Source organism: Cyprinus carpio, chromosome B2, assembly GCF_018340385.1.
Source record: "Cyprinus carpio isolate SPL01 chromosome B2, ASM1834038v1, whole genome shotgun sequence".
Taxonomy (NCBI): Eukaryota; Metazoa; Chordata; class Actinopteri; order Cypriniformes; family Cyprinidae; genus Cyprinus; species Cyprinus carpio.
The window spans coordinates 17,043,174-17,054,497 of NC_056598.1; the positions used below are offsets into that span (position 1 = coordinate 17,043,174).

Here is an 11,324-nt window from a genome sequence, read left to right on the forward strand (position 1 = left end):
CTTGCTTTAACTATTTTGTTTAAGAAGTCATACCGCCAACTTCTGGCTGGTTGCTGGACAGACACAATATGAAGCTCTAAAAGCCTAACTTAAAAAGTTTGATGTCCATCCCAGTTCCCCATAACTCACACTAGGTTACCCCAGAGGTTCTGATCTGGATTTGAATTCTTCCATTTATTTTTTTTTATCATTGATGAACTGACAACACACACTGATACTTTCCTCTCCCTAAACAGGTCTTTCCAAAGTCTGAATGGCTGGGGTTCCTGAGGCCAGTCACTCTAGAAAAGAAAATACATATCAGAACGGTGTTGATCTCCCTTGTCTGCGTATCAGAGAAAGGCCTATCTTGTCCCCTTTCCAACGGAGTCATTTATCTATAGTTTTTGAATGCTTCCTAGTCAAACTTGAATATGCAATGAAGAGCTGGGGCTTTGTGGCGGAAATATAATTAAGGCAGTGAAAGATGTAGAGGGTGAAGAATGGGGATGACATCAGGCCAATTTCACACTTGGCACTCGGATGGCCAAGCCAAAGCCAGGCTCTTGCCACGCAACACAGATCAAAGCACACTGCCAGTTCAGAAAAAGCAAAAAAGGATTTAAGTATGCTAATCTCCAGGACAAATATATTTTAATCTTGTTAGAATACAAGTTAACGCCACAGCTCAGCGGTTGAACTTTATAGCGAATTTAAGGGTGAGATCAAATTTCACTTACATTTTTTCAATGTGTATAACTTCAGGTCCATTCTGAGCGACTTAGGTAATTGTACCGAACGGTTAATCATCCAGCTGACGTGATCAAGGAAAGAAAGCATTGCGTTCATTGAGGATATCTCCACTCTAGGGCAGACAAGTAGCTCTAGCTAGCATAAAATAGGAAATTGTTGTTTAGCTGTCCGGTTCCCTTTGTTTTGAGTCACAGCCCACTGCACCTTGGTAACACTTGATCTGTCATACTTAAGCTCAAAGCACAAACACAAAGCTGGGTAAACACAATAGAAATAAGCTACTTTGTAAAGTCACAATCAACTTTCTAAACAGCAATCGGTTTCGTGAGAAGGGATGGTTACATGCACAGAAAATTTCAGTTTGGTATGAAAAAAGGGTGACCTGAGAACTAAAGATCTTGCAAGAACAGAAAAGTTCATCTTTCAACAATTACATAACTTTGAACTTATGATGGTGTTCTTCAGGTAGATATAGCACTTTTGGGACCAAAATCCTTGCAAGGGCAGACATTTAATACTAAGGTTACTAGTCTACACTTATTCAAAAAATTATACAAATAAAGAATATGTTTGTTCTATAAATCATAGAGTTCTATAATTAAATAAACTTTTCAAATAACTTTTCTTTGGATTATGCATTAAACAGGCAAAACGCTAACGAAATTACTTCATAAATTGCAGAAAAGTGATTATTCCTTTACTCATTTACATCAACTGATCATCTGAAACACCCAGGCATTACATTTCCCAAAAGAATATTCCTGAATATATCCTTGTGATATGCAAGATTTTTCCCACTGCGCACAGAGAGCAGACTTGTTAAACAATGCAACAATATCAGAGAAAGCAGTGAGTATTGTCATTTTACCCCTCAGTGATTTGGCTGACACCCATATCCAGACCAGCTCACAGAGCTTAGCAATCATGGCGTCTCCTGCTCCTTTACTCTCCCAAAACAGGACCTGCCCCTGTGCTGCCGCCACTGCGGCGCATGCGTAGTTCTGCATGGAGGGAGCTGTGAGGGAAGGGTGCGAAAGGCATGCCATCATGCTTACCCAGCGGCCATGTTCAAAAGCTCGACTTGGACAGACATGGGACATCAGAACGAAACAAGCAGACTGTGCTGTGAAACGATTTGGGACTTTTTGCCATTGCATCTTACATGCCTGTTAACAGTTCCTCACACAAATTATTCTGAACAGGAAACAGTGCCAAGTATGAAAACAAATGACTCATTTAACCACTAAATTTGAAATATTTTATTTTCTTTTATCACGGGAAACCATTTCATAAATAACATTGGTAATACCATAGTTAATGCCATGAAACTAAATTGAGGTTAAAAAGGAAATAAACATGTAAATTAAATTGCAAGTCATCGGAATAAAATCAGGATCAGTGTATATATATGTATGAAAGTAACACAGGAAGAGCATGCCCACTAATCAACAGTGGAAGCTGTTGTAATACGCTTTATGTACGTCAAATTATTATCATCATCATAATTTTGAAGTTACTAAAAAAAAATTCTAAACAATAACCTACTTTAGGAAAATATTTAATGTCTTCATTTTTGGTCCAGGTTTTTGAGTGTTCTTCAGCAGACGCTCATCTGGAACTAAAGTTCGCTGTGCTGGAAAACGGAGCTCTTACAGTGACCTGGATATGTGAAGAAAACAATAAGGCATAGAATTACAGAAGCATTTGATACAAAAATTGAATGCAAAAAAGGCAAGGCTTTTAACCAAGGTTCTTGCTACATTCCTGAATGTTCAAAAATCTTTTCTGCCACACACACAAAAGTAGTAAAAAAAAAATTGACTGACAGTTTTGCTTTTGAATTTTGTTATCAGACACTTGTTTGTTAGACTTTTGAAACCCTATTTCAGAGTGACGACTTGTACAACTACTTGCATAAACAAGTCTCTCTAAGATTTAAACATGGCAGGCACATAATAAAAAAAAAAATCTTTAACAGCATATGTATTTAATGTACATTAAACTGAAATTTATACACATACTCTGTACACATTCTTTGGCTAGCAATAATGGTATTTCACTTACTTACATATTGTAATCGATGTCTAAATTTACTAGAACTCTAGCAAAATTAACACTATTCTGCTTAAAGTCTCCAAGTGTTTGCGGAATTTAATTTCATAAAACTAAACTGCAATGCAGTTTTACAGGTTACTGTAGAAGTTGTTGGAGGCATAATGTGAAAAGAAAAAGCTACATTTAGATCATACATCTCATAGGGTTAGAAGTATGATTTTAAAAAGCAGAAAGTAGAAGATAAAAATAATAAAACCATTGTTGACTTAAAAAAAAAATCATGTTAAAAGTAAAAAAACAAAACAAAACAAAAAAAAAAAAAATAAATGTAATTCTATGTTATTTTTTTTATTATTTGTATGAATGGAGGAATTAGTGAAATGCTTGAAAAATGTTTAAGAATGTTTAAGATCAAGACAATACTATGGTTCAGGTTTTAAGTGTAAACATGTTTAACACTCATATGTAAATACCTGATACTTCACTGCACAACGTCTTAGCCACATGATCTGCCTCACTGGAGAAGAGGGAGATGATATCATCTTCCAACTCTTCCACAATGCTTTCACACTGCAAAAGACATTTTAAAAATACAGTTATGAGCATTCTATGAAGAGTAAATAAGAAAGAAGCAGTGGCCAATCACATCAGTGAAAATACAGTAACGGGCAGCCATCTTTAGCACTATACAGTTGGCAAGTCTGCCATCTTGAATGGTTCACGAGGCAACTTACAGGCAAATGGCATTTAGTTATTTTACTGTGGTCTAAAAATACAGCCATCTTGTACAGAAAACATAAAAAAACACTCAGTCGAATATAAAAGCTTGCATAACATGCCCTAGACATTATCTTTGTATTTAACGGAAAAATGAACAGCAATCAAATAACTAATTAAATAATAATATTTTTATTAATAATAATAACAAAAATACATTTATAAAATAACAAACTAAATCTAAAATTACCATAGGGACATGTCACTTTAAGAAGTTTTGTCAGGTTTGATGATTGATGAAATATCGCAGTTTATGTAAATGTTTCAAAGGCCTTCAGAAATAAAACTTTGAAAAAATATATATATATTTTTTAAACGTATGATTTGTAGTTTGACACTAAACAACTGTCATATGATTTAAAAAAAACAAAAAAATAATTTGTGGAAATAAAAAAAAAGCTTCTGAAAAGATGTGGGAAACTCACTTTTTAATGTGTATATCGGCCTGTCAAAAAGACTAATATACACAATGACAAATATATCAAATTTATACTCACAGCAAACTTTAAGGCACTGGAACTCTCTGGTCCGTCAAACTTAAAATTTTTGAAATCGGGAAAATTCACGCCATCATTTCCTCTTGGAGCAAATCTCTTGTAGCTCTTTTCTTTGGTGTCCGGGTCCTCATAGAGAGCATAATCGCTCATGCTATTGCAAACTTCTTCCAGCAGTTCATTTAAGTAAGTCTCAGACCTAGCCAGAGGAACCTATCAGAAAAAGAATTCAGAATAAAATTACAGAAAAATTAGTTGACTAAGTTACCAAAAATGAACCTCCCCTTCTTAAAAAAAAAAAAAGGAGTAGGGCACTGAGGTCACTTAGATGACCTTTCCTTCCGTTCCCATCTAAACACATCCCCTGTGCCATGACGCTGACTTTTAACCTGCATCTCCAAAGTTGCAAAAGTAGATCCCCTTGCCTTGGCAACAGAACAAAAACACACTGTGGTGTCTAGACAGGTCAAGGTGCACCCTGCTCCCGCCCTTTTGGCCTCCCCGGAAGGAGAAAGGGGAAAAGGGGAAAGGGTGACGGGGGGCGGAGAGAGTGAAAAGGCTGGAGAGCGGGGGGTAAGCAGTGGGGAGGGGAGTTGTCAACAGCAGCCAAGTGCAGGCGTAAAACGTGGAGTCCCATCCTTTGGTTCTCTTGGGCAGCTCATCTCTTCCATCCTCCAATGATCAAAGCAGGAAGTCTTCCTTGTCAGGCCAGTCAAAGGGTGGCGGGGTTGGGGGCGAGGGGGTTATTGGAAAGAGGACAGGTTGCAGATGAGCTGGATTTTCTTGCGATGTAGATATATCCCTGACCCCATTGTCCCCTTTCAGACACAGTATGGACCCTTCCGGTCTTACTGATTACATTATGAGGGCGTCTCTACCCCCTCCACTCTTGTGAGGCTCGGTGACATAAAGAGGCTTCCGTGGCTCGCTGCCATCTGGTCACAAATAAGATAAAAGGTCCCATGGAAGGACAGCAACCTATCCACACATCCCCCATCCTTTTAATTAAAAAGCTGAATGCGGTTCGATGGACCGCAAGATAAGACAATATACTAACAACTACGAGCAAGAAAATCAGTGAACGAAGGAGCCGATCGGTGCAGGACGTTTGAACCCTATCGATATCGAACAATCTGGGTATAACGACATCCTCTGCATTAAAATTGAATTATCATATTTGAGATCTTCACCAATTACACTCCAAACTCATTTCAAAACTTTAGGAGACTTTGAGCTAACCACCGGAGAACAATGAGAGATTTCGTCATGCACAAAAGTCCAAAAGCAATAAAAATCTCGCCGCTGGATCTAATGGAGGATGGCTTGTGTGCCGCATCCTCTGCCGAGCACTTATCATGCAATCCTGAAAATGGTGGGGAATTAAATTCCTCCCCGTAACAGTCTGAAGGGTTTGAATAGAAGCTGTCAATAAAGAATTTCTGTAGGAATAAAGAGAGGGGGGCAAGGCGGCCCAAGCAGAGAAAAGGCTTCTCAGGGATGCCATCCTTCACTGAATTCCCATTGGAGAGCCAGGCATCATTGTAGTGTTGGGACACAGGGCATTCCATTTTGCTGCCTTAATTCCCTAAAAAATGGCTAAAAAGTCTAAACATGCAAAAAAAAAAAAAAAATAAATTTATAATAATAATAAATATTATATATAGATTAGATATAGGATCTGAACGAGAGTTGTTGAGTGATTATTTATACATAAATTGACCTTTCAGCAAAGCTGTTGAAGGTTATCTTTGGTGAATCTGCTAAAGACATGGGGCGCGTCGCAGGGGTTCACCTACAGCTTCTGGGCAAGTGAACCAAGCCAAGTATGAAAAGAGAAACAGGGAGGGATTTGGCGAGCTTTAATTAGCATTTATTTTTAAGTGAAGTCACTCTCAGGGAAGAGTGAGCGAGTTCTGCTACACTGCTCCTGCTTTGCTTCCTTATTATTGAAGAGAAATGGGATACTCAGGAACCACATAGATCGGGCTTCATTTCCCGGCACCACTATTATAGTGGTTATGTGCGATAAGTAAATATACTAAACATAATTCAGCACAGCACAAAACGGTTTCGCTCTTCACAGTGGCATTTGAGAGCCGTGGCTTTTTTTTACTCTTGTTACAAGCTACACAGTTTTGAAAAACTATTGCACTCATAGCTTTTTTTTTTCAATTTGCAATGAAAAATAAAAACTAGATATTGACCAAAATCTCATTACAGCTCCCTGAGCCGCAATTTAAAGCATAATATGCAATTAAAACCCAAAATCCTGACTTCACCTCAATGAGCTGATAAATGACAAATTAAGAAAAAAGACAGATGCATGAAACAAAAAATTAAGTACTTCATTAATCAACTGTTTCATCTGCAATGAAGCAAGACATAACAGATTTAACAGATTTCTTTCGCAATTCCTAACAATACCTGTAAGGTTTGTGTTTTTTCTTTTTTTTTTTTCTTTTCAATTTGGGAAGAGCATTACTCTTGTTGCATTGCAGGATGACAAACATTTTACCCACAGTTTAAACGGCCTAATAGGGGAGGGGAAAAGTCAGAACTGAACAAACACTTGTTATTAGGCAGCAGTTACAATCAAAAGGGGATTAACCCCTAATCAATAGTGTAGTCAGGCACCTAATGAGAGTCCCTGGATACCAGGGGTCAGGGCTTAGAGTTCATTGGGTCTGACCTTTACACATTGATACCACTGCTGAGAAGGAAACAGTAAAAATGGCTCCCTTTCCTCAAGTAAACAGAACAAGCTTATAAACACCAGGGAAAAATTTAAGCGCTATGTAACGCAACTAGCCTAATCACTAAATAAATACACAAATCTCAAGAAAAATAAAATCCTCAATTTACAATTGCATCTTAATAAAAATCCATTTAAATGTGTAACTTACAATTCAGCTCTTATCAGTTTATTGTAGAATAATTTCAGTCTGTTTAAATAATGTAACTAAAAGCTTATAATAAATATAGTGTTCATAAAGGCTGAAAAATTGGGGCACAAACAGGAATGATGCAAGTTCTATCTTCACTACAGATGAACTTTTTCACAACTTATCACTATCAAGGTTGTGCTCTTGAGCAAGACAAACTCCAAGTTGCCTGTCAGAATCATCCTGGATGAAGAGGAAATGACTTGAGAGGAAAATGTAAATGCACTGATAAGGATAAATGCGATAAATTGATTTTGGAGCACGTAACAGTGAATCATACCTTTTTGTCCATAAGACTTCCATCGGGTTTAAGTCTGAATCCACCAACATGAATCGTCTTTTTTGGATCAGTTTGACTGACTGAATAGTTCATCTCCTCTGCAATCGCCATGCAAGCTAGAAAAGAAAGAAGGGGGAAAAAAGTAATTAGGATCATTTAAAAATCTAATGGTCGTGAAAAAGGGAATTTTTTTTAAATTATATTTTGATGAACACACCTTGACATTACCAGCAGAAAGAGAAGCAAATGTGTGTATGTGTATGTGTATGTATATGTGTATAGACTTTTAGCGGTCTATCGTTGTACTGCAATAAATATGGCTAAATATAGACTTCCTATAAGATAATGGTGTATACCTACTTGTACAATTAGTGATCAGGCATAGATTTTTTTTAATCATGGCTTGTACTTAAATAATCTGAAATAGAATCAAATTTGTATCAACTTTTTTACCTGCATTGCTGCATGCACTTTTTAATGGAAAAGTGGCGATGGCAAAAAATGCACTAGATATGCTTCTGGTAAAATCTTGAGTTTACTGGTGCTTAGTCATGCTTGCTATATTACCATGGCAACTGCCAAACCTGGGCGGAGCTTAAAGTAGGATTTATGTGAACCAAGCTTTGCACCCTTTGACTCTCCAAAAAGGCTTGGTCCTAGCATTAGTTTCACCAAGTTTTATTATTTTGGTATACTAGTAATATTATTCCATAATAGAAACTAACAGGGCTTTTTTGAAAGAATCTTAGTCCTGCAAAGTGACCAGAATGGAATACACATTTAAATTGTACATTTACCATTCAAATTAACTTCGGAATCCTCTGAAAGTAAGATATGAAATCTATTCACATACCAGATATTAGAAATAGTTTCAGTGTTGGTTAAATGTTGGCCTTTTATAGCGATGATTCATATGAAAAACTAGTCTGTAAAATTAATAACCTAGAGACATGTTTGCTTATCTTAGTTCAGAATAACTTAATTTATGATAGAAAAGAGGAATTTAGTTTAGAAAACTGAATTAGACATTCATAATTGAAGGCAAGCAAAAAAAAAAAAAAAAAAAAAAAAAAAAAGTTTAATAACCTAATGTCCAGATGTAGAAATAACAGTTAAAAAAAAATCCATAAAGACCTGTACTGTATACTGTAGTCATCATTACTAAGATCTAAATATGCTTGGAAAAAAAAGTGAAATTTGCACAAACTTTATCAATGCAATATAGCACTTTAATATGATTATGCTTATGTTCAGTTTTATTGTTTTGAAGAACTGTAAGTAACCTGAAATACAAAATACAGAATAAATAATACTGCAAGGTTTGAAGTATATAAAACTCTAAAATGTTTGTTATTAAAACGTTATGGAAAAGACCATAGTACATTCTTTTCCAAATGACCAATCCAATTTAAAGCAACATGAAAATATTCACTTATTATTTAGAGCTCACTTCAAGTACTTTATATCAAACTGAAGCTGACACCGCTTAAAAGCACAAAACACATTTTAAAAACAAATATTTCCATAATGATATTAAGAGATAAAGGAAATCATTAGTACTTTTTCATTTTAAAATCTTACAATTTTTAACTCAGCAGGCTCAACTACAGTTCATCTCACATAGTTTTGTTATATATATATATATATATATATATATACACACACACATACACATACACACACTTTTTATACAATACTTTTTAAAGCACAGTTATTTACCATTGAACATGTGGTTGTTTGCCTCAGAAACTCTATTAAAATTCAATAAAAAAAAAAAAAAAATTCTAAAACAAAGGGAAGGATTTGCATTGTTTACAGGGCATTTTAGTCAGTGTAAAAATTGTACCTGAATGAAACAACACGTTGCACTAGAAGAAATATATATACAAAAAAAAAAAAATCCTACCTAGTAACCTTTAGTAAGGTCAAACAGTGAATGGATAAATTAAGTGAAAAAAAAAAAACTGCTCAATTGGAATCATGAGGTGCTGGTCAGAACAGAAATTCATCAAAAGTGACTGTTTACATACATCTTTATAATTCTTAATTCTGAATTATGCCCTTATGAAAAAATCCTTGAATATCTTTGTTCAACCAGTCACTTACTGTAGAAAATATCAACCATATAAACACTTGCTCAAACTACTTCATGATTCTGAATAAATTACCATTTAATTCATGCCCATGCTCCCCTTCATCTGCACTGATGTCACAAAATGTTTAAAATCATGTCGGTGGCAGTTTAAAAGAAAGTGAAAATCAAGAGATAAAAATTACATTTCTAGTAAAAAAATTAAACAACTAGAAACAGTTGATGTAATTACCAGCTCAATCATTACTTATTATAACATTAGAAATCATTTGTGTGCGTTTTAATTATTTAGAAACTCCACGTAACATCAACTTACCTGAACAGTACAATGCTTCATCCTTCTTTGACTCTGTTGTACTGGACAACATGAACACTGCCGCAAGAACAAGGCAAACCTGTTTAATCCATGGTGACATGCTGATCTCCTGAATGAGGAAAATGTTGTAAAGGTAATTGTTTGCATTATTGCATTATTCCATTTCATATATACACTCACAGAAATTTTTTTATGAATCACAAAAAGCTAATGGTAAGCAACATAAGAAAGCCCAGTCTGAGTGAACAAACTGTACAACTGTCTAAAAGATCTTACTTAAGCAAACTCTTAGCTATCATACAAATATATCCAAATTGGCACCCACAAGTTAGTCAACTGTTTGAGCATACTGGCTTTGCATATATTAAAAACAGTGTCTGATGTTCACACAGCCATGTATGGACAAAAATATAGGATAAATGAATAATGAATTATAAATATGGTACCATAATACATCAACAGTGTCTTAAAAATGACGAATCTTTGAAATGCCACAATTAAAATAAGTATTCATTTGGCATAACTTTTTAAACAAACAAGAAGCTTCTCTGACACAATAATGGGGTGCGCCAACATTTTTAAACTCTTATGAATGACAACAGAATAGTGTGTAATAGTGTGTAGTGTGTAAAGGGAATAAAGTAAGCTGCATCTTCCTTAAGTGAGATTTCAAAAATACCCAGTTGAAATAGTGACCAAGTTATAAAACACCTCAATGGGAGCATTTTAAAGACTTCAAAAGATTTCAAGTACTTATCAGGTGTATTTTATACATAATACGTTTTGCTGCTCTTCATTCAGTTAAACTTTTTGAAAACTTTAGGGACTAAGTTCTGAATGAACTAGCGCCCCCAATTGACCAACACCACTCTTTTTGTCCATCTACTGTCCTTTTAACACTAATGTTCTGATAAACAAAAAAAAAAAAAACTGACTCATCGCAATATATGCATGTTACTTAGTTAGGATAAATTTTACACTTTTACTCGTCTAAATACAAGCAGTCTATACGAGAAAGTGTCACCTAAAGTGCGCTCTGAATAACTTACTCCTCAGTAAAACTTGGTGCACCTGCTCCACCTGTTTCATGTGTTCAGGTAAATGAGCAACTAAAAGAAAAAAACTAAAAAAAAAAAAAAAAAAAAAAAAAAAAACTTACGTATTTAGGATTGGATAGGGTATAGTGGCCAACCTGTCGTTTTACGTTTATTAAACTAACACATTATAAACAGTCGAAGTGTTTACGGTCTTACCTGAGACGCTACGTGTGAACAAGAGGTGAGTGAGGCACAGTTAAAAGTTTTCGTTGCTACAAAAAATTACTAATGCGAAAGAGGGTTCCAGATAGCTTACACAAACACTCCAAACAATCCGTCTGAAAATGAATTACATATGCGCTTCCGATATAAAAAGCAACGACAACCTACGTGCAGGTCTGTTATGCTGCCACGACCAGCAACCTTGCTGGCCGCACTGAGAACTGACAGCCGCGACATCCAATAAAATCACAGAATTATGACTCTTATCCAATGAGCGCAAGGAATGACTAGACATTAAATACCCGGATTAGAATGTTCCCAGACACAACTCGACCAGATAATGGGAAACATTCCAGCCATGTGACAATCAATTGTAC

At 35.6% G+C, this 11,324-nt stretch overlaps 1 protein-coding gene across 2 annotated transcripts; it reads right to left on the bottom strand.

The window, feature by feature from the left end:
• Positions 1–1,976: 1,976 nt before the first annotated feature.
• Positions 1,977–11,267, bottom strand: LOC109105894 (protein canopy-1). Of its 2 annotated transcripts, XM_042718377.1 has the most exons (7): positions 11,116–11,267; positions 10,942–10,949; positions 9,689–9,797; positions 7,281–7,396; positions 4,062–4,271; positions 3,261–3,357; positions 1,977–2,391 (listed from the first exon to the last, which is right to left on the bottom strand). In XM_042718377.1, the coding sequence occupies exons 1-7, from the start codon at positions 11,240–11,242 to the stop codon at positions 2,351–2,353; spliced, it is 708 nt and encodes a 235-aa protein (XP_042574311.1). In that variant the 5' UTR covers positions 11,243–11,267; the 3' UTR covers positions 1,977–2,350. The 2 variants fall into 2 exon arrangements, with proteins under 2 accessions (XP_042574311.1, XP_042574312.1); XM_042718378.1 differs by lacking the exon at positions 10,942–10,949 and having other exon boundaries at positions 11,116–11,199.
• Positions 11,268–11,324: the final 57 nt, after the last annotated feature.

Coding starts and splice junctions, on each gene's coding strand:
- LOC109105894 (XM_042718377.1), bottom strand. CDS start 11,242: ATGTCTAGTCATTCCTTGCGCTCATTGGATAAGAGTCATAATTCTGTG. Junction 4,272..7,280: donor GAAGTCTTATGGACAAAAAG/GTATGATTCACT, acceptor TTTTTCTGATAG/GTTCCTCTGGCTAGGTCTGA. Junction 2,392..3,260: donor GTTGTGCAGTGAAGTATCAG/GTATTTACATAT, acceptor TCACATATCCAG/GTCACTGTAAGAGCTCCGTT.